Raw genomic sequence first — 27,133 nt, 5'->3', positions numbered from 1 at the left:
TAGGTTAGGTAAGGTTAGTTTAGGTTGGTTAGGTTGGTTAGGTTAGGTAAGATAAGGTAAGGTAAGGTAAGGTAAGGTAAGGTAAGGTAAGGTAAGGTATGGTATGGTATGGTATGGTATGGTATGGTATGGTAAGGTAAGGTAAGGTAAGGTAAGGTAAGGTAAGGTAAGGTAAGGTAAGGTTAGGTTAGGTTAGGTTAGGTAAGGTTAGTTTAGGTTGGTTAGGTTGGTTAGGTTGGTTAGGTTAGGTAAGGTAAGGTAAGGTAAGGTAAGGTAAGGTAAGGTAAGGTAAGGTAAGGTAAGGTAAGGTAAGGTAAGGTAAGGTAAGGTAAGGTAAGGTAAGGTAAGGTTAGGTAAGGTTAGGTTAGGTTAGGTTAGGTTAGGTTAGGTTAGGTTAGGTTAGGTTAGGTAAGGTAAGGTAAGGTAAGGTAAGGTAAGGTAAGGTAAGGTAAGGTAAGGTAAGGTAAGGTAAGGTTAGGTTAGGTTAGGTTAGGTTAGGTTAGGTTAGGTTAGGTTAGGTTAGGTTAGGTTAGGTTAGGTTAGGTTAGGTTAGGTTAGGTTAGGTTAGGTTAGGTTAGGTTAGGTTAGGTTAGGTTAGGTTAGGTTAGGTTAGGTTAGGTTAGGTTAGGTTAGGTAAGGTAAGGTAAGGTAAGGTAAGGTAAGGTAAGGTAAGGTAAGGTAAGGTAAGGTAAGGTAAGGTAAGGTAAGGTTAGGTTGGTTAGGTTAGGTTAGGTTGGAAAATGAAGGACAGGATAAATGATATGATTACCTCACGTGAAAAATAAAGTTCAAATTCACTGAAGAACTGGTATATGCCCATAGGTACAGATGCCTATGAAAATCAGGTGGTGGTTACGAATGGACCAGGCAGAGGTTATGAGTTCAGTAGGGTACGAGTTGACTAATAACTATAAACTCCATTTCATCTGATCGCCCTATGCCTTTAACCCTTTCCTTTACTAGATCTCCAATTTACTTCATTTGCACCCCCACTTTACCCTTTTCCCGATTATACTATCTCATAACCTTTGAAATTCAACACATTTTATCCTAATCCTTAACTCATTTTTATCCTTTTTGCCACATTGCTTTTCCGTAGTGCTATATGACCTTTGATGTCTAGCTCATTTATTTGCTTCAACCATCAGTCATTTAACCATTGGATTTTCTTTTTTCCTGGTGCTATTAATACAATTACTGCTGCTGTTGTTATTATTATTAATTTTGGGATTATTTTAATGTCACTAAGAAATCAAAATAAAATTATCTATGAAAATCAATGAGAGAAAGCAGGTGAGATCAGGTGAAATTGCCAACTGATTCCTAGTTGACTAAACTCTAATGGGGCCATCTATGTGTGAGCCAAGTAAGGGACTAAAATCAATGGATTTATTGTATTTTTGTCATTACGACGTCAAATTATACCAAAACGCTTTCTATTCTATTTTGATTTTTAATAAAGAAATTTCAGATATAAAGTCTGATTCTTATCACTACTATAACAATGATTGTTAATGCCTTTGATCTGATTTTTGATTGTTTGAACTGTGCTTGTATACAATTATATAAATAATACATCCAGGTGCCCATTAGAGAATCCTATGGATGCCTCTCTGCTTTCTGCATACTACCAGTCTAAGGAATGATATGCCTTTGTATATCATTTAGGTATTAAATAGATCTTCATGTAATTGACATTTTAATGGTTGACATTAAGAATTCAAAATTAAGCATTTTTCTATGGAGTTAAGGACAGATATCACATAAAACAAATAAATGCCTACATTCTTACTTTTGGATGGGAGAATCTCACGGCCAACAGGTTTTACATTCATCAAAGATCTATTCATTAAAATAATATACAGACTGGGCGAGAAATAATATTTCAACACTTTATGGAATGGTCTCCTGCTATGATATTCATGATGCTATCAGTACTCGCATTGATCTCAGGACAAACTAGTCCCAAGGGCATATGCAGGTGGGACAATAAAAAAGAAAATCATACCATGATTTATTCATTTGTACAATATATGTAGATACAATAACATGATGCAGTACTAAATTGGGAACTAAATAAGAAAAAGTAATTATAAGTCACAGCCCACAAACACAGGCACAGACACAGCAAACACACAATCATATTGTCTATCTGTCTCATATATACAGTATCTAATGTATGCACATATTATATATGTATGTTTATATATAGTATAACACAACTTTAATTTGTTCAGGTACTACTTTAATGTTTTCCCCCCAATCCCATGCTTGTTGTCATAGTGGGGGGCCTAAGAAACGGAGACTGAGGCCCAATGTGGGGGATCACCCTTGACTTGGACCTCAGCCCTTGGCTCAATTAATTTTGCATGGTATTTTCTGCGTCTATTTTCCTTTTCCTTCTCTTCTTCATCCCCTTCTGTCCACATCCTAAAGTCTGAGAGCCATGCTGAAAGGATGAAAGGCTGGCTGAACAGCTTTTGTACTCCATTTGTTGTTTCCTCTTTACCCTTTTCACCACCATACTAACCAACAGCACTCTACAACCTTTCACATCTAACATATTTTGTCTTAATTGTTAACTTTATCATAATGCTGTATGACCTTTTGGTACCTGGGTGCTTTGTGCCTTAGCCTTGCCCTATTGCTATGTTTTGTATATGACACTAATGACCATAGATGTTGATGCAGCAGAAAACTTTAAATAAATGCATAACCAAAGTTTATTTATATATGCCTTTATGTACATACCCTAAACATGCTGGTATTGTTTTAAGGAATAAAAAAAATACTTCCTAAAATTTTTTAGTTGTTTATAATGGAATCTTTAATGAATTCATTTACAGTACACAAATTGGCTGCTTAATAAAAATTCTCAATATTAAGAAGATGCATTTATTCCAGCAACTGTTTGGGAGGGGCTTAAACTTTTTTTTACAATGAACAAGTTTTATAGTCACTGTTGTAAGCACATTTTTTCCATCGCTAACTATTATGACAGCTTATATATAACCTGTTTCAAAAATATAATTTGCTCATTATTTAATAAAATTTTGTTCATATGTCAAGGCTGCTTATACAGTAACTAGTACTATACTGATACAATGCTTCTAACTGTATTATATTGCTAAATTTATAATCAATAAGAATAGCTGAACTTAGTTCAACACTTATTGCCTTGACTTACTATATACTTTGTAATTGCATAAGGTAAATTTCTATTGACATGAAATAATCTGACACCAAGCCATAATTATTGCATCAGTATCAGTTTGTAAAGCATGTGAAAGATTTATGCTGATCAAGTTATAGAAACATTCAAGGTAAGGCTCTTAAAACACAATTATTCTGATGGACTTTTTTCCTTTACTCATTCATGTCAGGACGATGTCCTATCACATCATAGTAGGCTCGACTGTCATATGGGATCAAGCCTGCTCTATGTTGTGCATGCTAAACATTTGTACACTGCATGGTCCTGGCTGCATTCATGAGTAAAAAAAGAAGCCTTCTCTCAAAAGAAGCCTTAGAGCTTCTTTTTAGCCTTTTTATGTAAGAAATCATTTTTGCTACAGCCAAGAGCATTGAGAGCTGAATAATCTAAAGTTCTCTATGCTTCTAATTTTTCCCTTAAGGAGCTGACTCAGCATGCAACCCAACTCCAGCCATGGCACTGTCTGTCATTTTATGCTACCTAGTCATGTGTCATGACAAAGAGGTTACAACGGGTGGTTCTCTCTCGTTTGCCTGATGATGTTCCTGATATTTTCATCAAAGCTGTGTTGATCTTGATCATGTAGCCTATAAATGCTCAGTCATGTCTGACTGTGGAATAATGTCTCTGGGGATTATCATCTATGCATTGAAGGTTTCTTCTTCACTGTTTATTTTAACTCATTGGATCTGGTTGCATCACAGTAATCATGTTGCTTAAAATACTGCCATTAGGCTCACATGAGCAGCCGCTCAAACAGGTGTGTGGCTTGTTGGCCAGGCACACGCAAACACTAGTGTGCGGTGTCAAAACTATGCCCCCCATTTGCAATGTTTTTTTCTTATTTTCTGCATAATAATTTTTATCTTTATTGCCATTTTCCAATGTCCATATTTGTCATATAATTTGCTTTATTCTTGTGGTAATAGACTGTTTTCCTTGTACAGACTCCATGTCATCTTTCTAGATAGTCCGTAATTCAGTGCAAGAATAATAACAATAAGTAACTTATTGTTGTATTTTTAAATTTTTTTTTGTAATATTCAATTTTCAGTAATACAACCTGTGCTGCTGGCCATGGCTGACAGGAATAGGATGCTGAGCATGGAGCTGGTGCACACTGGTTTGTCAATGGAAGTAATGCAAAAGCCCCTTCCTAAATGCCAAATGAGTCTAATTACCCTCCAAGAGGTTTGTGCACTTGTGGTGAGTCTTTTCCATCACCCTGGCCTTTAGCCCAAATGCTGATGATAGTAATTTGGCATCAACTTGGCTCACAGCCAGAGTTTTCCAAGAAGGTATGTTCACATCACCTACTGCTCAAGCCAAATTTTTTCATGACTTGATGGTCACATTAACACCAAGGGGTCTTAAGTGGTCCAAAGCCATAATCAACTTGTGATTCTTGGATCTAAGTCAACTGGAGGTGGTAGAAACGACCATGATACATTCAGCATACACATGCCAAATTACTGATGGTAACATTAATTACATACTGGCTTATTCTGTATCCCTCATGTACTATTGATAAAACAGTAAAATGAAAAGGACTTTCACATAATCATGTTTTTATGCTCTTCATTCAACATTTCATTTTTAAAGCATTCTATATTAAAAAATAGTAAGTAAGAAATCTTAACAATTATACTCTAATCTTACAGTGCTTACCCTATGGAACTAATAAAATAGAAAAAGTTACACCTGATAATGGTGGCATCACTAAACAATGAAGCCATATTGTTCAATTAACTTTATTTAGTACTCTAGTAGACAAGTACCAAATGAAGACATGGAAGAGAACAAGCAAAACCATTTTTTGCAATGAATTCACTGCCTGTTTGAATGCCTGAAAGAGTGAGAGCTGGAAGAGATGTAGGACAATGCTGAAGATTTTGTCAAATCAGTTAACTTTTGCCATTTTCTGGTCTGCATGACTCCTGTAGGCAAGCATTACAAAATACATATACAATATGAAGGATAAACAATGATACTTATTTATATACAATGTACATTTATTTTCATAATTTTATAACTACAATATATATAAAAAAAATATTTTATTAGAGTATTTCACATTCTATCAATCTGTATTGACAAATACTAAAATTCATAACAAATCAAAAAGAAGAAGAAAAAAAAAAAAAAAAAATCAAATCGGCTTTCCTGGGACTGTAGCTCAACTGGATACTCGTTTGGAATATCAAGTGCTACTTCTCACAGACAAAGTTTAAAATCAGAAGCAAACAGGTAGGCTCATCAATCAAACTCCACAATTTGAATCTTCCTATCTGGATAATTTTCAATAAATTATGAGAATAAAGCTTGCAACTGAAACAACAGAGAGCCAAGAGGAGCAACAAATTTGTATTTATAGGATCATTACCTATCGTATGGAACAATTGCTAAATACTGATTTCATGATAAAGGGCATAAACAGTATTTTTACTATGAATCATTAAGACTGCAGCTTTGGGAAAATCTGACAAGAATCAACTGAAGTTATATGCCTATAAACACAGAGAATAAATACAGACAGTAATATCAACCTTCTCCTGCCTGTTAATTTGTGTACTCCAACATTTCTCTTCACCTGCGTTCCTACCATAAAAATGAACTCAACAGCACAAACACATCCCTTCCAATTAGTTTCAATTTAAATACATGTCATATATGCACACTTCTGCAGCTTCAAGACTGAATGATAACTGTGGTGTATCTTTGTACTCATACATATTAACCCATTACCACCGGGTAATTGCACTATCAACTGCAATTTTGTTTTGTGAATTTCATTTACACACAAATGGCTAAATACATGTTCAGTCACCAAGGAGTCAATTGGTAGGTCTTGTGCAATCTCACCCGATTTCTCCATTTCTAGAATTTTCAGGAAAATGTTTAACTTTTTTTCTAATGCTATTAATATTGATACTTTCATTATCACTATTACTAACCAAAATGAAAAAGAATCTTTCTGAATAGGTAAAGAGCAGAGACAGGTAGGACTCTTGGACTCCTTGGTGAATAAGCTCTTGTGGCACAAGCTATGTGAAAACAAAATAACTAAACTAAAATCACAATGGACATAGCATGACTGTACATGCTATCCCAGCAATAATGGGTTAAATGCAGGCTGAGACAAAATATACATGTTGGCATAAGTAACAGTCACATATTTTTACACAAATCTCCTAAGAACTAATACTCTCATGTGGTCGTTGGTCTTGGCTTCAGAATAAGCTTACCAGTGTCATCACAGGACATATTGAAGTCAGAAAGAACAGTGCGCGTTCGAGAAGTGATTATTGAAGGTGAAACCACTTTCTTGTGGATGCCCATCATGAAGAGCAAGACTGAAAAATATAAAAATCAAGTGTATTGTATATATACAAGCATGTACAAACTGTACACAAATTGATTGATAGATAAAATACTAATTTTTAATATAAAAATAATATTGACCTTTATCAGGACATAATACAACGGTCTAGTGCTGCAATTCCCAACCTTTACACTTTGGTGGAACTTACTGCAGCATTTTCCATACCATGCAGATTCTCTTCTAGAAAATGAAAGCACATCAGAAAATACAGCCTTAAACTTCTATGACATACCTGAGCTTTTTTCTGTTGGTAAATAGAGCATTTCAGTTTATCCATAGATTTTATTTTTCTTTAGATTTTCATTCATATTTTTGCTTATCTATTTAATGATTCTTTGCAGAACTGAGAACTCTAGTTGGGAATCACTAGCCTAGTATATAATGCATTTTTTCCTTAGAATTTTGTTTTTATTTACTACCAATCTCTATTTACTACCAATCCTTAAAAAGTAAAGGAAACATAGTAATATAAAGAAGCATATAAAGATATCAATAAACATGTTTTTCTAGCCTCATAATAATGATTACAGTGAATAATATGTAAATAATATATATGAATATATGATGTATAATATGTATAATAAAAACATGAATAACACTAACAATAAAAAAAAAGAAAATCATCATATGTATGCCAAGGCTCTCCTACTTAATACACCTTTCTATCAAAAATACCACAGGTATGCTTTGATGTTTCTAATAAAAAAGAAAGCTATAAAAACCTGTATGGATCAAGCCTATATTCCTAAATGCATCTTAGTATTACATTGCCTTGACTGAGCCCCAACTTTAAAAAACTGATGCAATCTAATTCTTGCTTTAACTCTGGTGTAACGTGGATGTGTTGAGTGTAAATTAGTATATCTGGTATTGTCCTTTAGACTCCAGGCTGCTATCCCCATACCTCCTACTGTATTAGGCCTTCTTTTGCACGTCTGGGTCGCTGCTTCCACCCCCTTTATACTCCTACCAAACCATCAGAGGCTACTGCATCCCCACCCCATCCCCTACCCTCTTTCCCAAGCCCTTCTCCTCTTCCTTCTAACTGTGATCTCCTGATAGGGCTGAGTTACTAAAGACATTATTTTTGTCATGTAAATGTAATACTTCCCATTTTCACTCTTATATAAGGGGTACCTATTTCATATAAATATCAGAATGAGATACATTTTCCACTGTGTGAAATTAAAATAAAGTACAGTACTCCTACAATTTGTATCCAGTTCGAATCATGAAGATTCTTGAAACTGCATCATTTACCTTAATACCAATTATGACATTGTCATCTACACAACCTTCCAATATCTGCCCAAATCCTTTTTTTTCTGATGCTTTTATTGAAAGACAATAATCAGCTTGTTCAGAATCAGAGACAATAGGAATAAATATATCAATCCCATATTTATGATCTTTTGCTTGTGCAAAGAACCTTGGAATTAACCTCCTGCAACAAAAGCCCTATCACCAGGCTAAATACTACTGTTATCCAACCCATACAAGAGACCCCATACATCTTGCACACCATCATTTCCATTCCTCGTCCAAGCCTACACAACTCAATATTCTCTTTTCCATACTTACTTAAAGTAATGGCAGCAAAAGTGAAGAAGAGGTGGTTGAGGAGTGACTGAACGAATGTCACTTCTTGTGTGATGGGATCAGTGAGCCAGAGGTATGCCCCCAGGGCTGTGCTTGCTGCCATTATCACTAGGACCACTGTAAAATTGAATTTACTGAATGTACACTACCAAAAATCATAATTTGGTCACTATAAACACTTTAATTGGACAAGGTATTGGCAAGGAAAAAGAAAAAAAGATGTCATGAAAGGACAACTGAAAGAAGAAAGGACCAAAGAATAAAGGGAAATGAGAAAAGAAAAGCATGACACTTTGGTTTTCCTATTACTGACTGATTACAGTATCCTATCTATAAATAAGACACCAGCAATAATCAATACAAAGATATTTACTTCTCCATCTTGTGGTGGCTGGCTGTAATCTAGCAATGACTTCTGTCAATCGTCGCTCAAAGGCTTTTAAATCTGAAAGAAAAAAAAGTACTTTTAATTTATAATTCTTGGTAAATTGAAACCAATTCACCAATAGAAAAATAATGAAAATATAGGACAATGTTAAAGTAGAAACTTCATGACACATGTAATACATTCAAGATGAGTTCCTTCTCAAATGTATATCTACCCCTTAAATTAATGTATGCAAGGATTTTATAAGGCAAGAGAATATAAAGATCAAAAACCAAATTTATTTAACAGCTCCGTGTTGGCTACATGATCCCTGGTAAGATGATTTTGACACTAAAGATCAATATCAGTCAACAAGTTCTAGCTCTTTTTATATTACATTAACATACTGCTCCTGATAGCTGAAGAATATATGAAATAAACTAGCAAAATAAAGGCTTACTCTACTCTACATGATTCGACCATTTACCTATTCCTATTCATAAAAAGAACGAAAAGATGAAGATGAAGAAGAAACAATGCTACCCATACTATACTTTCTAAAATGTGTTTGCTCCCCCCCCCCCACATATATATATATGTTTATATACATATAAATGTATACACATATATTCATATTTACATTTATAAATGTAAATATAAATATATATAGAAAAGTGTACATATATAACAAAAAAACAATTTAATGCCTAATAAATAAAGAGCTAAAAGAGAACATTTATACAAATATTGTGACTTACCTTCACATGCTGTTTGTTCTAGAGACATGCTGTCTGTAAAAAATCCCTGCAAATATTGGAAGAAATAATTAAGACTTGAAATTGGAAAGGAAGGAAATGGCTATGGAATAAGAGTGGGGAAGACTTTCTTGAAATACTTATGGTGAAGTATTTTTTAAGTAAAAAGCTATACAGCTATGTACGATTATCATTATATATGGAATGATGGGACAACAGTTTCAAAATCATCCTAGATCATACCTCCTGAAGAAGTAGAGGAGTGGAAGGTAGAAAAGAATGAGAGGGAAGAACAACTATCATAATTCAGTTCCATTTGTTACAATGGATATTCATTGTAGTGACATACTGTGTTTATTTTGCTTCTAATTTACCCCCCCTGAGCAAGGAATGGCTGGGGTTACGATCCACTGGCAGTGTGTGGGACTGAACGCAGGTCAGCAAGACTGCTAGACAGGAATGCTACTGCTGCACCACACAGCATGTTACAGGAAAGACAAGTGAGGCAGGTAACACAAATGAAGGCAGATCTAGTCAGGTCTTTGCAAAGGGTGGCTGGAAGAAGGGAGTAGACTAAGGATACGGGAAGCTGAGACTATATGAAGGAGAAAAACACTGTCAACCTTTTGGATCCGGGTGCTTCAGGCAATCACATGGCCCAAAATACAGGCATTTGGCTTACGTGAAAGCAACTCTGAAGGGGAAGTGTCTTGTAGGACTGATGGACATGAACATGCTATGCTTCCCTTTGCAATGTTATTTTCTCTATTATGCATAAGTATTTTTAGTTTCTTTTACCGTTTTCCATTTTCAGTATTTGTTATTTCATTTGCTTTATTCAGATGGCAAAAGAATTCTCCTTGCACAGACTCCATATCATCTCTCTAGGTAGTCCATAACTCAGTACAAGAATAGTAACAATAAGTAACAGTTTGTTATTTGTGTCTTTTTTTTGTAATATTCAATCTTCTGTAATACAACCTGCACTGCTGGTCATGGCTGGCATCCTCCCTGAAGCTGCCACTCTTCCAGTCGTGGCTCATGGACACTTCTTTCCACACTTGTTTATCAATAGAAATAATGCAAAAGCCCTTCTAATTACCAAATGAGTCTACTCATCCCCCAAGAAGTTTGTGCAAGTCTTTTCCCTCACCAAAGTCTTCAGCTTGGCAAGTTCTTGTCATTCAGGCCCACAGTCAAATTTTCCCATGATAACAAGTCCATGACACCCGCTCCTCAGGCCAAATTTTTTCATGGCGTGACGGTCACGCCATTTGGATTGTAGGGGTTAAGGGTAACACATAGCAACTGGTTTGTAAAGGAGGATTCCACCATTCTGTGGCCATGGACATCAGCGGAAGGAAAGACATGTGCTGCTGACCAATCTACCTGATGGCCTGCATCCCACTGTGGCAGAAAAGGGCATTGTTGTTGTGACCTCTTGATACAGCACCCTTTTGCTTATAGATAAGCATAATTCTTGCACTAGTCTCATTAAAGTACTGTTTATTACAGGAGGCACAAGGAAGGGTATAGATGCCCACCTTTGAAGTAAAGAGAGGACTGGTTGTGGTGGCGTGTTCACCTGGTGAAAGATGAGCTCGCAACCGGAGAGGGTAAAGGGAGCAATGGAAAGAAATTTCCTCATTGCAGTACAGGCTAAGAACTGGCAAGTGTGGGGTCTATCTAGGAGGAGAGCTTTGGTAGAAGGTATGAAGAGGCAGCACTGTGAACATGGAAAGGTTAACAATCTGTTATCCCTAATACTGGGATAACTGGGGATAACAAATGGAGATAGCCTGAAGGAAGGAACCTGAACTTGGAGGGGTGATAGGAAAAGAAGCTGTTAAGTCATGGGAATGGTACAGGTGCACAGAAGGAGAATGAGAGACTGAACCAACTACAAGTCCAGAAGGATATAATGGGACATAGACGAGTGTTCAGCTTATAGGTCATGGGTAACCCAGAGAAATGTGCGAAGCAAGAGTTAACCCTGAACTTTTGGCAGAATTTTGTCATGGGGCAACTGGATGATAACTGCTTCAGGTGATGGTGAAAGGTAGCTCTAATACATTCTCAGGTCACGGGAACATAGATGGAGGCTACATCCAAAAGATCCAAGGAATTCTGCAAGTAGGAAGCACAGTTAAGGACCACTAAAAGTTCCCCTTGTCAGAAGGCTACATAGTGACAACCACTCTCCACAAACTTTTCACGGTCCTTTTCTACCATCATTGGGGAACAGGCCATCAGATGGACTAGTCAGCAATTTCTCAACAGAATTTTTTTCTTCTGCTCATCGTCTCCTTGCTTCTCACATTTTCAGAAAATTCTCCAACATGACCTTCCCTGCCTTTGTTTCTGCTTTTCTTGTACTGTGTTGCTTCTCCCTCTCCTCTACCATTTAAGACCTAAAGATAAAATTTATGGGGATTTTGGAACTGTTGTCTCATATTACAGTTAACCTATTTTGTGTATAGTAAGTTTATCTATTACTGGCTCAACAGTTTAACCCAATAGCGATGGTACATTTATAAGCCGAAAATAATATTTTCTGGGTGGCTTCAAAATTGGCGCACGGGCGAGTCCAGCAACCTGCCCGCACACAAGCTCCGCAAGCGTTTGTGTGAGTGGTAGTTCAAGTAAGCCTACTGCCCATATTTTTGGCCAAGTGCAGACAATGAAGTATCCGGATCCAAAGGGTTAATTACATTAACAGTAATAATGAAAGATTGACATTACTAAATCAATTATATTAACATTAATAATTCCCAATTCACATCTGATGCAATTATGGATGCAGTATAAATTTCAGATAGGTATTCTTCAGAGAATCACAATTGTTATGAATAATTTCATATATTACAACTTATTCATAAAATAAATTTATCCATCAATTTCATACCTTGGCTACTACAAACGAACCAATACCGCTGAGTTGTAACTTCAGTAAAAAATTGGGCAAATGTGTCTTCCTTGTGGATACTTCACCGCCTCATTCAGTACCAAAATCACTCTGAAAAGTAGGGTATGGTTGTGTGATCAAAGCAATTATTAGCCGTATGTTTTGAAAGGAACAAAAGGAATTTACTATTTCTTTTTATTAAACTCAGAACATAACATCAACTTCTTTGCTGGTATTGTTGTAAGCTACAATCCTAAGGGATGTCCTATAAGGGAACTTTCAATAATGTTTTAAAAACCACTAATAATAAAATATAGTAATCATCCATAATTTGCAGTCTGTTAGCTTTGTTGTTTTCTTTTTCGTCAGCAGAAAATATCTAGAGATTTTACTCCACTTCAGCTACAGTGGGAAATTTTGGTTCTTAACAAGCAATGTGTAATATGTCATATTTTACACAACTTTATAATTTTCATCCTACAACTGTATTATACAATTCCTTTATATATCCTTTCCATATAGCTACTGGTTTATCTTGTGTATAATAAGTGTCAGCTACTGTTTTACCTCAGGTATAATACATGTGTCCAAAAGTAAAATCATAATACTACAGTACTTCAGTCTTTAGTGTTTAGCTTCCTTAAAACAGCTGTGCACACAATATGAACTGGGGTTTACTATATCTTTTCCCAGTGTTTCCTTCCATGATCATTCCAGATACTTTCCGACAGAATTTCTTATTGTACTGCAATACTTAACCTAAATTATAATCTTAACATTTAATGTATTACATTATCAAAATCTACAATCTTTAGGCATATTTGTGTCCCATTAGCATAGGAGGGTAAAAAAATATAGATTTATAAAGAGAAAAACGGTAAAAAACAAATAATGAGATGGAATCCATGCAAAAAAAGGCCAGAAAATGTAAATTGTTCAACCTACCTACCAATGGCAACTCAATTATTTTCATTCTCATTAAATTCAGTGCCATCTATATCAAACTGCCACACTGAAACTGAAACTGCTCTTTAGTCAAATATGTCAAAGGTAATTTTCAGTAAACATCTTGGTAATTCTAGGACAGCTGCACCTATTCTTTCATTAACATTAACATTAAATAAACATCATCTTCTTACTCCCTTCAATCTTGTGGAACCCATTTGAATGGGGGATGGGATCGTAGTTGTACTAATTTGGCAGTGAAATCTTTCATTTACTGGAAAGATCTTGATTGTCAGTACAAAAAATATTCTTACATGATACTAATATTATAACCAATATACAATGTTATTATCATAATATGCATTTCATTACATCTTAACAATATTCTACATATCCACCACAGGCCCTGTAGTGATTGGTGTGGCACTGCATCTGCTGGCACTCTGGCAAAGGCCAATAGACTCCTCTATAGAGATTTGTTCCCCAAATGATTTAATGCCAATTAAAGAAGGGAACTGGTGATAAAAGAGCTGTACACTCTGATATAAAACACTGATAAAATACAAAAAATATAAATCCATTTGGTCAATCCCATACAAATCAAGACTCAAATGACATCTCTCTTCCAAGGTTCAATCACCTGCTATGGCTTACATATCATGTCTGCAAGGCAAACAACTACATGTATACTGGCAAGACAGAAATCAGCCTAACTCCTTATTTGACAATCAATCAACTGGGAGGTGAACAAGCTGAATGTGTAATAAAGACTTGTTGACTTTTACTTAAAAAAAGAGAGAAAAGAAAAAAGGCCATGTCGGCCACAGTGATCACTTGCTGCTGTGCCATACTGCACTATTTCTGGTTTAAGAGCATAATTTTATTTCAGCATCCTTGGGGTCCAGAATAGAACCTTTGCAGCATGTGCAATATATTGCATGTGTTTCTGTTTTCCCTATGCAGTTCTCCCTTTCTTATTGAAAATAACGTCTGCACATGTAAGAGGGTTTCCAGTTTGGTTAGGGGCGAAGATTTTTCATTTTTCAAAGCGCGAGATTACTGCAAGGGAAAGAGGACCACTAACAGTTATTGTTATTTGACATCCAATGAGCACATTTTATTGCTGGAGGAGCTCATTTGAGACAAAAAATTATCTAGCAAGCAAAGATTGCAAATGAGTAAGTCTGGGTGCTGAGGTGGTGGCATTTGCTTGGCATTATGACACTACTATATTGTGTTGGATTTCAGATTGAAGATCATCTGTCATAGAACACAGCCAATATAATTAATAATCATTGTGAAAACCACTGCTGGCGTCTTCTAAAAAAATAAAGAAAATAGCTGAAGTGAAAAAGTTACCTTTGCAATCTGGAGAGGGTTCACTGCTGCTACGACAAAAAACAAGAATTTTTGACTTACTGTCAGCTAACGTGATATTGTTATCAGCTCATCACATCTGATAAAATCGCATCTAAGCTGGCTCCTCAATTAATAACAGTTGATATCTTAATACTGAACTTACAAAGCAAAACCCTTTTCCATCCAGCAATACTCTCCTCCAATAATCACTCAACTTTCTTTCATATCCGCATTATCTTCCATCTTTCACGCAGCATAAATCCATGTACATGTAATTCTTACTGTGAAATAACTACGACTGGAAGGGAAAGGTATGAAAAATACAAACAAAAAATACCCACTCAGCTGATCCTCCATGCGGCTCAGCTGGAGTAAACAAACTGTAATGAACAAAGGTCTGTGATTGGACGGCATGAGGAGGACGATAGCCAATCACGTGTTGTCTAACAAAACTCCGGTATTATTTCTGAGGATACCAGATAAAATATTTTCGTATATTTGTGGGTACTTTATTTATTTGTTTATTTATCAAATGGACAAATAAATAGGCAAGATCATGATATGGCAATAAAATTCATAACATATTCATATATGACCACTCATGAAAAACCTTCCTCTGCACCGTAAGGAGGTGGTGGAGTGCAGGAATTCACACAAGAATTAGGGGACTCGGAAATAGGGATATTCATTAGTATGTCCCAGAAACCACTTACATGACCTGTTTGTTGAAATTGTGCGAGGCCTGACTCAATAAACATTCATTATACGGACATGAATATACACCGAAATGAATGCAACATATCTGTTAGTCTTGACATGTATATCTACCGTATAGTTTTTGAGATAAATGTATATATATATATATATATATATATATATATATATATATATATATATATATATATATATATATATATATATGTGTGTGTGTGTGTGTGTGTGTGTGTGTGTGTGTGTGTGTGTGTGTGTGTGTGTGTGTGTGTGTGTATACATATATATATATATATATATATATATATATATATATATATATATACATATATATATGTATGTATATATATATATATATATATATATATATATATATATATATATATATATATGTATATGTATATATGATAGACAGATATGCATTTATTTCTTTATATCCGTCTGTATATACGAATAATCACTGGGTCGGGCCTCGCACAGTTTTAACAAACTGGATGGCAGTCTGTACTAATCTCAGCACAAAAGGGGATGCTGCCAATCAGTTACGAGTAATGGTGCAAGGGTCAAGAGAGCAATGGATTGACAACAGAGTGATATCTTAGTATTGGCTTCACGCACAGGGGACTCAACCATATCAGGCTGGTGTCGATGCTCTGGCGCTTTTTAGCTTAATACCTTGGGAGCCTTGACACCCAGTCCGCCTGTTAGCTTCAGTTCGGAAGTTTGACCCTCCCCATTTTTTTTATCATCATGATTATTATTTAATTATTAATAGTCATAATTTTTCATCGTCATAATCGTTTATTATTATTATTACCATTATTATGGTTATGATCATCATTATTTGCTCTTCTCAGGAATGAAGCCACGTCCAGTTTTGGTGGTCTTAGGTACGGGGACAACTAGGTCCCTAGTAAACAAAATCTATGTAAATACTTATATAGACCTTGATTAAACATGGGTTCTGTAGCGTCTCCATTGTCAGCCCCAAGTCCTAATTTGCAATCCCCTTGCCAAAGCCTTCTTGTTGCTGTGCCCAACGCACAAATTACGACCGGCATAGCTTCCACTTTTTCATCTAAATCCATTTTGCTTCTTACTTCTGATCACAATTGTTTAAACACTTCTTTTCCTTTTCAATGCGGTTATCATATGGACAAGGAGGATCAATGAACTGGCATATTAATTTTTCCTTTTTCATCAATAGTTATATCTAGCTTATTGTTTTCTAATCATCTATTTGTATAAGAAAGTCTCATAATCTCTTGCAGTCGTCTTATTTAAGTATTTTTAACCGGTTGATGCATACACCACTTAACTGTCTTCTCAAACCCTCAATTCTCACAGATTTCAGTAAATGACTTCTGATACATTATTTCATATACTTGTATTATTTCATAGCTATTTTGGGGAATTCTGAAACGAAACGAAATGTGTTGCTGTTTCATCTGCGTCGTTACAGTAATCGACATACAGCTGTTACGTCTCCTGCAAAAGCGATTTATCTTATTGACTGTCCAGCACGATCCTTTGCTGCAATGATGGTGCGTTATATAATTAACAGTCGTTGGGAAAACCGCTGCTTTTCTTTTCTTTTCAGGTACTTTTTTATTTTTTATTATTTTTTATTTTATTTTTTCAAGCCAGCCCATGGTTTGTTGCCTCTTATTTCTTCCGTAGGTTTTATAAGCAATTTAGATTTTTTTTTCTTTAACCAAGATGAGCCTTAGCCTAGCTTAGATTCCATTAAATTTTTGGTGGCGATCCGGATATTATTTGTTACTATATTAGCAGGATAATAAAAAGTTGTGTTTATGTTTACGGGCGTCACCTGCGTGCCCGAGAAAGGTGATTTTGATGTAATTCTTTAAGTGTGAATATTTATTTTATTTATTTTATTGTGAACTTGTTGTCTTGGCGTAGGTATGTGCTCTTTTAGTACTTCTAGTTATTATTATTATAAAGCTTATATGTGTTGCTATTGTTATCATTATCATTGTTGTTATGTGTGATTATTATTGTTGTTAATATCATTATTACTATCATTATCATTATCATTTTATGATGGTAGTAAACATAATTATATTCTTTATTTGTATCATCATCATCATCATCATCATCATCATCATCACCGTCACTGTTATTATCATAACGATCTTCCTTTTACGATTGTTTTTATCGTCATAATTTTTTTATAATTGCTGCCATTAGGATTGTTACCTCTGCCAAGGATGTTCTATTTTTGGTAGCGTTGGTTAGTTTGTTGGTTAGATGGTTAGCAGAATAACTCAACAAGTCTTTTTTTTCCAGACAAATGCCATTAAATTTTGGTGCTGATCCGGATACATTTTTTTTTTTTTTTTTTTAAATCCGGATCCAGGATTTTTTTTTAAAGGATTCATTAGCAAAAAAGGATTCATTAGCACTGAGAGATAGGGAAACAATGCACTTCACCAATGCACTTCATGAAGAGGTGATGATAATGCAATTCTTCCAGTGTGAATAACTTTATTGCGTCACCGACCCTATGGCCTTGGCGGAGGTATGCGCTTTCTGAATGCTTCTAGTTATTAATGGTAATTAGATCGCTGTCATCATCGCTGCTGCCAACGTCATCATCGTTAGTACCTATTGTCACCTTCTAAGGTCTTTCATTGTTAATTCATTACGTTATCATATTATCATTTTCATTATTCTCATTACTACAATCATTATGTATGTATGTATATATATATGCATATATATGTATATATAAATGAAATAAATATATGTATATATATATGTATATATATGCAAATATATATATATATATATATATATATATATATATATATATATATATATATATATATATATATATATATATATATATGCGTGTGTTTGTATATATATATATTTATTTCTATGTGTGTATCTGTATATAAGTATCTAAGTATATGAATATATATATACATACATATACTTATATTTAGACACACGCACACACACACGCACATGCACACGCGCACGCACACGCACACGCGCACGCACACGCGCACGCAGACGCAGACAACCACACACACACAACAACACACACACACACACACACACACACACACACACACACACACACACACACACACACACACACACACACACACACTACACACACATACGTATGTATATATATTTATGTACATTCGTATACACTTCCCACTTTTTAAATAGCGGTGACATACAGTCGAATGCTCTACATTCTGTCCCTTTTTATGTTAGGGTTTTAGGTCACTGCACATTTTCTCAGATTTGCGAAAGGAATGAACAAAAATGAACTTTATATATCAAAGAGCATTTATTCATCATAGCTAAGCAAGGAAACCAATGGGAGAGGAAGCGGGAAAAAGAGAGATAGACAGAGACAGATCCATTGGTAAACAGAAAGAAGGACGGATAGGTAGATAGAAAGTGAGAGAGAGAGAGAGAGAGAGAGAGAGAGAGAGAGAGAGAGAGAGAGAGAGAGAGAGAGAGAGAGAGAGAAAGAAAGAAAGAAAGAAAGAAAGAAAGAAAGAAAGGAAGAAAGAAAGAAAGAAAGAAAGAAAGAAAGAAAGAAAGAAAGAAAGAAAGAGATAGATAGATAGATAGATAGATAGATAGAAAGAGAGAGGAAGGGAGGGAGGGAGGGAGAGAGAGAGAGAGAGAGAGAGAGAGAGAGAGAGAGAGAGAGAGAGAGAGAGAGAGAGAGAGAGAGAGAGAGAGAGAGAGAGAGAGAGAAACAGAGAGAGAAAGACAGAGACAGAGACAGACGACCAACAAGAAAAGGCTTATAACATAATTCACAAGCACTGGGTTCCTGCAAGAAATTCATAACCCTTCAACCCCGACATACATTTTCTTCACTATCAAAATTAATAATCAACAATGTTCCTCAATCAAAATCTGTGCCCCACTTCACCTCAACTGGCACTGTCGTCTTCTGAGGTGAAACAGTTACATAACAAGGAAAGTTTATTATTGACAAAAACAAAATATTCTTTAATGGCAAATTTAGAATATCAAGAAAGAAAAAAAAACACAAAACATTGGTGATAAAACAATACACCATTAGTTAAACCTTATAAGATGAACCTCACCCCCTTTCAAGAAAACAAAACCCCCAACATAGAAACAACAATTTATCAATCATCTATTATCTCCATTGTCTTGAAATCACCCAGGGACCCTTAAAAAAATTACGTCCTCAGAAGTTACCCCAAAGAAGTAGTAAAAGTCACACAGTTTGGAAACGAAAAGGCTACATGCACAGCCTTCGGTAATCAAATAGGTATTTATACATTTATATATATTTTTAGAAAAGGCCACAGAGTTTATGGTACAAATATTGTGGGACGGGGGAAGGGAGGGGGGGGGACGTTTTATCCCCTCCGGTATATTCTAAACAACATCAATATTGTCATTTTGTACATAATTTTGCGTATATATGTATATATACATACATATATGTGTATATATATGTATATATTATATAATATATATATATGTATATATATGTATATATATATATATATATATATATATATATATATATATATATATATGCATATATATACATACAAATGGTAATTTTTCACAATAACCGCATAACCGATCACGACGGTTTTGGCACATAAAATAAAAATAATAAATTATGTGTTTATTCAAATTTATTCTGCAATTTCCCTGGTACCTCCCATGCTCTCGACTGCTATCGGGGCCGAGGTTGTTGATATCGGGGAGTTTCCGCTGCATAATTTCGATTTATTTGGATAGAAGAGTGATAGGAATCCTTCGATGCCAATATCGTCGCGATCGGTTATGTGATGGTATATATATATATATATATATATATATATATATATATATATATATATATATATATATATGTGTGTGTGTGTGTGTGTGTGTGTGTGTGTGTGTGTGTGTGTGTGTGTGTGTGTGTGTGTGTGTGTGTGTGTGTGTGTGTGTGTGTGTGTGTGTGTGTGTGTGTACATGTATGTATATATATGTATATATATGTATATATATACATTTATATATATATATATATATATATATATATATATATATATATATATATATATCCATGTATATATATGTATGTATAGATATTAATATATATATATATATCCATGTATATATATGTATGTATAGATATCAATATATATATATATATATATATATATATATATATATATATATAGATATTATATATGTATTTATATATACATATGATACACAAACATATCATTATCTTGTACTGGACGGCCGTGCAAGATTATAATAAAGATTCTATCGTCGAAATACCAGATACTTTATTAAACGTAAATAATGAAAAGAAAAAACATGATATACATTTCATAATCTAGGAATAGGGAATCGCTAACAATAATACAACAATGATATGGGGTAATACAATGCAGAGCTAAATATGGCCAACTGCACTATGATTAGTATTCAATTATTCGATATAAAGACAAGAAATCCAGACTCGAATTTTTTGTTTTTGATGGGTTCCAGAGAACGTTTTTTTTAAGGACTTACAATGTAATGTCGCTAATTTTATTAAAAGAAATATTGTGACAAAATAAAATGTCTAACAGCTATTCCCCTACATGTGTGTTGTACTTAACTACAAGGCTTTTTTTTTTTTTAATTATCGGGACTGCTTAATACTACGCGGGACGTCTGCGTTTTTGAAAGATTTTCCCGCCATTTTTATGACGTCACGAACCCGCCTTGCTCAACATCTACCTTGTCTTTTGCGGAGAAGCAAATGCTCTTTTTTAGAATTTTTCCTCAGGCGATTCGAATTACCGTGCTGCAGTACAAGCAGGCTGAGTGAACAGATTCTTTTTTTTAGCATGATCTAATAACCTATTATAGTATGCCTTTTTACTGGATCCATTTTATCATTTTTTTCCGTTTCAGTCATCAACCATTCTACGTGATAATTCCTTATGATTTATATTATTTGAGGTTTATAATTGTCACATCGTAAAAAACTTTCCTAATCATTGTCCGGTTCGTATGGAAGGCTTGAACTCTGATGAATATGTACAGAAATGTGTGATTTCAGCAAAAATTTACGTACGTGATATCATAATTCATAGTTAGTAATACCTATTTGGAAGGAAATAGTCAATAGGTCAAATCATTCCTTTTTTAAATATATCTTGATATGTGAAGTGATGAAAAATAAAACAAAACAAAATATTAACTTTAGTATTTGAATTTGTTGCAAATACTTGGTCTATGGAGATTTTTTCTTTTTTTTTTAAATCTTATATTTCGTATGTATTTCCTTACTTATTTTGTTTTTGCTTTATACTTATCATCCTTACGACCGTGGGAGGAAATGGCCAGCAGATGGAGAAATCACAAGGATGATCTATCGAAATGTCAATGGCGATGAAGCTTTTATCATACAGTGATAGAATTTACAAATGAAACAGAGGAATATACTTTTAAAATTAATTTAAAATTAATCATATATATATTTTTTTCCTTTTGTTTCGGAAGTCAGATAAATAGATAAAACTCGATGCAATAGAAAGATAAACAAGACGATGAACTTGTTGACTGATAATGGTAAAAAAAAAAAAAAAAAAAAAATTACAAACCATAAAAAGAAAGAATGAAAAAAGGAAGAAAAATCATATCTAAATCAAATTACAATTAAGAGAGTAGCATCCTTACGAATGGCATTGGACAACTAAACTCTGTTATCTCGTTTTGTCGTATATAAAGCATATTACATTCCTTTATCGATGATTTTCATTCATTTCCCCGATTTCCTTGTTGTTCTTCAGTTTTATTATTTCTTCTTCATTTTCTTGGAAATTTCCAGAGCAAGTTTGTAGGCCAGCACTGGAGGCCTGTCTCTCCCACTCACCAAGCTTTTGACCTGAGAAAAAAAGACATTAACCACCCATTAAATTAAATTACTCCTGTGTAGTGCCTCTTAATGTGTATATAAAGTTATCAGATGTTTATTTCATCAATTAAAAATACCTGTATGATTAAGTGAGGTGTTAATTGAGCGAGGGTTAAGATACTTTAAATTAAATTACTCCTATATAGTTCGTCCTAATGTGAATATAAAATTATCAAATGTTTATGTTATCAATTAAAATATCTGTATGAACAAGTGAGGTGTTAACTGAGTAACCGGGTGTTAAGATACTTTAAATTAAATTACTCCTATATAGTTCCTCCTAATGTGAATATAAAATTATCAAATGTTTGCTATCAATTAAAACATCTGTATGATCAAGTGAGGTGTTGAATAGCCGAGTGTTAAGATACATCTAATATTTATCCAAGTTACTTGCCAGCCTAGAAACTTTTTTTTGCGGTCAAGTTCGCGCCAAGATTATTGAAGGATCTTTGTTATGATTAGGATATAGTTTTTAAGACACTAGAATAATACTTAAAAAGTGTGAAGACTGGGCTAAAATCACATTTCTTCACGTCACATTAAGCGTCCATGGTCAAGACAATCATCGAGAACCGACAAAGTTTCCAGGTGTGACTGCAAGCCCGAAAAGGCCGTCGCATGACCCTTCTCTGACGCTCACCTGCGACGAGTGTATGACGAGGCCGTTGGAGGACGTGGTTCTCTCTTTCGTGGCCTGGATGTCAGCGTCGCACACCCCGCGGCAGCCGTCGTCGATGAGGAGAGCCCGGTATCCCTCCTCTATGGCGTGCGCGGTCGTGGCGGCTGCGGGGGAGGCGAGGGGTCAGTGTGGGCGTGGGTCTTCGAAAATGTTATGCGCTCCAAACGAGTACGATATAAAGGAAATAACGAGAAAAAAATTGAAAGTTGATGCCTAAATGATGCCTAAATAATAAATAATAGATAAATAAATAATGTCTAAATAATAAATAATGCCTAAAACAGTAGCAGCAAGGAGAACATAGCGAATGGATGTCAGACTTACACACGCAGACATCATAGGCGATGCCGCAGATGTAAACATCTGTAATGTTCCTCTTCTGCAGTTCTTCGTTGAGGGAAGTCTGGCTCTTCTTGTTGTTGTCCCAGAACACGCTGTAGGAATCCGTATCGGGGTCCGTGCCCTTGTACACGAGCACGGAGTCCTCGACGATCTGGAACCAAGAGGGAGGGGTTAGCTGGACTCCGGGGAAGAAGGATTTAAGAGTACTTCCGCTCGTTTCCTTTGCGACGCCAATCGCACACAGACACACTCTCACAAAATACTCTCTCTCTCTCTCTCTCTTTCACACACACACACACACACACACACACACACACACACACACACACACACACACACACACACACACACACACACACACACACACACACACAATCAATCAATCACCTGCCCCGCGCACACCCCAATCCGACGCACCTTGAGGTCGTCGTGGAGCTGCGCGCCCCACGACTTCTGCACGCAGTGTCTTGGCCACAGCCTCTGCTCCATCGGGATCCCGTCGTTATTGACGTCGAAGATGACAGTGTCATTCACCTGCGCATCTTCACTCGAGATCTGAAGTTGCCATTGAGATTTCGGATTAATTATGTGTGGTTAACTGTGAATGTTGGTTAATTAATATTCATTTTTTTTCATTTCATCATCAGTGTTTCCTTTTCCTTCTTTATCTATTTACTTCCTGCATTTGTTTGATATCAATTTCAATCTATGTACACTACAGAAAGTCGACAAAGACCGTATAAATGTAAATAATATTATCAGAAAGACATTCTTTAGGTGCTGTCATAGTACTTTATCCGTCATTTTTTTACAATTTTCGGAAACTGTCAATTTTTGGGCGAATTGTCGATTTTCCAGTCAGACGATAATGATCGTTTCCGTCTGAAAACCTTTCCGTCAACTTTTTTTTCAGCCAAGCTTACTCAAATCAAGAGCTATATTAAGAAAGGTATGTATTTATTAAAATAAATTTGTTAAAACACTGACGGAAAAAGTGCTAGTGACAGCACCTTTATTCCATACAAATAACCAGCAGATAACCAGCTACTTAGGTTACGGACCATAAACTGACTCGGCAAAAACACACGAGCAAAAAGATAAAAATACCTCGCTAGTGTGGTGAATGGGTCTGTCCTTCACGTTATCAATGAAAGACACGTGATCCTCAGGGTGCCAGTCCAGGGAGTAAACCACCATGTCGAACTTCACTTCATTCAGGAGGCGGTTGATAGGAGGAATGACCTGACGGGGAAGAAGGTCGGGTGAGGTCAAACGCCGCAAAAGGTTCAAATTCAAAATCAAAATACTTTATTCCGTTCGTTACAGTGGTTATTCTTATTATATTAATAACAATTATCAAATAAATATTACAAGAATATAAAAAAAAGGTGATTTAAATAATTATTCTTATTAAATAGATAGAAGAATAAAAAAAAAAGTTATTTTACAGTACGTATGAATATAAGATAAAACATAAGAGTTAACAGTAGTACATATAAATCTTGCCTATCCTTACATTTTGAAAATTTGAAAAGTTCCTAGGAAATTTAGCAACTTCAGAAAAGATCAGTCTGGTTGCATTCCTAGAGGAATCGAATATATATAGGCTTTGTCTATTGTATCCAATCTTTACTGGAAAAATCTGAATTTTACCCTGTCAATCATTAGATTCTCAATCGAACTCCCGATTTTATTACTGGCGCATGGGTTGAAAGAGCCTGTTAAAGTTGTCATTGCACGATTGCTCGTATTTCACGCGATACTGTACAATGTCAGCTGATCAAAATACCGCGTAATTGATATCATATATTAGTCTATTTCAAAGAATATTGCATGAATATGATCAAAAGCGTAATATGAATATGATCAAATACGTAATCTTTGTGCATTGCAGAATGTATACAAGCTCATACTTCATAGGAAAAGAGAAAGCGCACCATCTGTTATACATTCATTTCTTTACTATTGATATTTCTACGACCCTTGCACGCATGTCAATTAATCCATTTATTTGTTCGTTAGCCACCTAACCTTACACTATTATCCCATCACTCTTCTTCCAACCCCCCTCTCTCTCCAACTCCTCTGTCTGTCTGTCTGTCTGTCTCTCTCTGACCCTCTCCCTCCTATCCTCCTTCCCACTCCATCCCTCTCCTTCTCTCTCCCCTCCTACTTTTTTTTCTTTCTTTCTATCAGCCTCTCTCTTCCCCCCCTATCTCTCCCTCTCTCTCTTTCCCTTATAGTCCGTCACTCAGCCCATCTCTGTTTCTCTTCCTCCTCTTTCCCTCTCTTTCTCTATCTCTTCCACTTGTATCCCTTCTTTCCTTCCCTCATTCAAACTATCTCACTCCCTCTCCCTCCCCTTTTCCCCGACTCTCCCTCCTTCTCCAACCCCCTCCCCTCTCTCTCTTAACCTTCCTCTCCCTCACCATCCCTCTCTCCCCCATCCTCTTCTTCTCCATCTTTCTCATTCTCCTCCCTTTCTCACTCCCTCTCCATCCCCCCTCACTCTCTCCCTCTCGGTCCAATCCTCCTTCCATCCCTTAGCCTTCCTCTCCCTTTCCATCCCTCTCTCCATCGTCCTTTCCTTCTCCACCCCTCTCTCTTCCCCCTCCCCCCTCCCACCTTTAGTCTGCCCCCTCCATCTCTCCACGTCCTCTCCTTCCCCCTCCCTCCCTCTCTCCCTGCCCTCTCCTTCTCCACTCCACTCTCTTCCCTCTCCTCCTCCCCCTCCCCCCTCCCATCCTCACCCTTACCCTCTCCCTCCCTCTCTCCCCCCCTCTCTCTCTCTCCATCCTCTCCCCCTCCCCCTCTCCCCCCCCCTTACCTCCTCCCCATGGTGTCCGGCGGGGCAGTTGATGAGGGCGAGCGACCCGGAGATGAAGTCGTTCTGGACGTCGACCACGATGAGCGCCGACACTGGCCGCACGACCTGGAAAGAGCGGCCGGTTAGAGGTCGTTAACGGCGGGGCGGTCTTTGGGCTGCTCTTTGTGCGGAGGCGTGTGAGGTGAGTGGGGCGGTCTCTGGTTTTGGTTATGTGTGTATGTATACTCTTGCATATATATATATATATATATATATATATATATATATATATATATGTATATATACATATATATATATATATATATATATATATATATATATACAATATTCACATATACATATATATTCACATATACATATATATTCATATATATATATAGATATACATATAAATAAAATATAAGTATAAACAAACAAACAAACAAACAAAAATCTCTCTCTCTCTCTCTCTCTCTCTCTCTCTCTCTCTCTCTCTCTCTCTCTATATATATATATATATATATATATATATATATATATATATACATACATATATATATATATATATATATATATATATATATATATATATTTATAGGTGTACATATGTATATACATACATATATATGTATATATACACATACATATATATATATATATATATATATATATATATATATATATATGTACATATATATATGTATATATATATGTATATATGTATATATATATATATATGTGTGTGTGTGTGTGTGTGTGTGTGTGTGTGTGTGTGTGTGTGTGTGTGTGTGTGTGTGTGTGTGTGTGTGTGTGTGTGTTGATTGATGATTGCGTTACTATAAAATTTATATACGTTTATTTTTCGGCGTAACATACTCATGAACCTAAATTCATTTTCATAATAGCTTACTAAATGTACTGCAACAAAAACTGAAAAAGATGTTACTTTTTTGAAAATCCAGTAACCACCATGTAAAAAACGATGTTGTTTAATATAAAACTGTATGATACAAAAAAGAAACGAGTAATGAAAAACCCTAACTCATGGCTAACTGTATAACTGTGATACTGGTAATAAGGAGAAAAAAAGTAGATGAAACGGCAGAAAAATGCAAAA

At 35.6% G+C, this 27,133-nt stretch overlaps 2 protein-coding genes across 6 annotated transcripts; both read right to left on the bottom strand.

The window, feature by feature from the left end:
* Positions 1-2,002: 2,002 nt before the first annotated feature.
* Positions 2,003-14,974, bottom strand: LOC113804123 (nuclear envelope phosphatase-regulatory subunit 1). 5 transcript variants are annotated; one of them, XM_027355309.2, is made up of 6 exons: positions 14,868-14,974; positions 12,223-12,333; positions 9,321-9,366; positions 8,569-8,640; positions 8,178-8,312; positions 2,003-6,567 (listed from the first exon to the last, which is right to left on the bottom strand). In XM_027355309.2, the coding sequence occupies exons 3-6, from the start codon at positions 9,346-9,348 to the stop codon at positions 6,422-6,424; spliced, it is 381 nt and encodes a 126-aa protein (XP_027211110.1). In that variant the 5' UTR covers positions 9,349-9,366; positions 12,223-12,333; positions 14,868-14,974; the 3' UTR covers positions 2,003-6,421. The 5 variants fall into 5 exon arrangements, with proteins under 5 accessions (XP_027211110.1, XP_069996318.1, XP_069996317.1 ...); XM_070140217.1 differs by lacking the exon at positions 14,868-14,974 and adding an exon at positions 14,809-14,865; XM_070140216.1 differs by lacking the exon at positions 14,868-14,974 and adding an exon at positions 14,587-14,670.
* Positions 14,975-20,547: 5,573 nt separating this feature from the next.
* On the bottom strand, positions 20,548-26,142 carry Naam (Nicotinamide amidase; the record flags this gene model as incomplete). The annotated part of the gene is given in 6 exon segments (XM_070140230.1): positions 20,548-22,156; positions 22,830-22,972; positions 23,193-23,361; positions 23,628-23,765; positions 24,318-24,452; positions 26,038-26,142. Coding segments are annotated over 6 exon segments (780 nt in total), but the record flags the coding sequence as incomplete, so codon positions are not given.
* Between the last annotated feature and the right edge of the window lie 991 nt (positions 26,143-27,133).

This window comes from Penaeus vannamei, chromosome 26, assembly GCF_042767895.1.
Source record: "Penaeus vannamei isolate JL-2024 chromosome 26, ASM4276789v1, whole genome shotgun sequence".
NCBI lineage: Eukaryota > Metazoa > Arthropoda > Malacostraca > Decapoda > Penaeidae > Penaeus > Penaeus vannamei.
This window is presented reverse-complemented; position numbering and strand designations above follow the sequence as displayed.

What these genes read in the sequence shown, in the direction of transcription:
- LOC113804123 (XM_027355309.2), bottom strand. Translation starts at nt 9,348, where the DNA reads ATGTCTCTAGAACAAACAGCATGTGAAG. An exon ending in AGAACAAACAGCATGTGAAG is followed by an intron (nt 8,641 to 9,320) that starts GTAAGTCACAAT and finishes TTTTTCTTTCAG; the next exon opens with ATTTAAAAGCCTTTGAGCGA. An exon ending in TTTTGCTGCCATTACTTTAA is followed by an intron (nt 6,568 to 8,177) that starts GTAAGTATGGAA and finishes TATATTTTTCAG; the next exon opens with TCTTGCTCTTCATGATGGGC.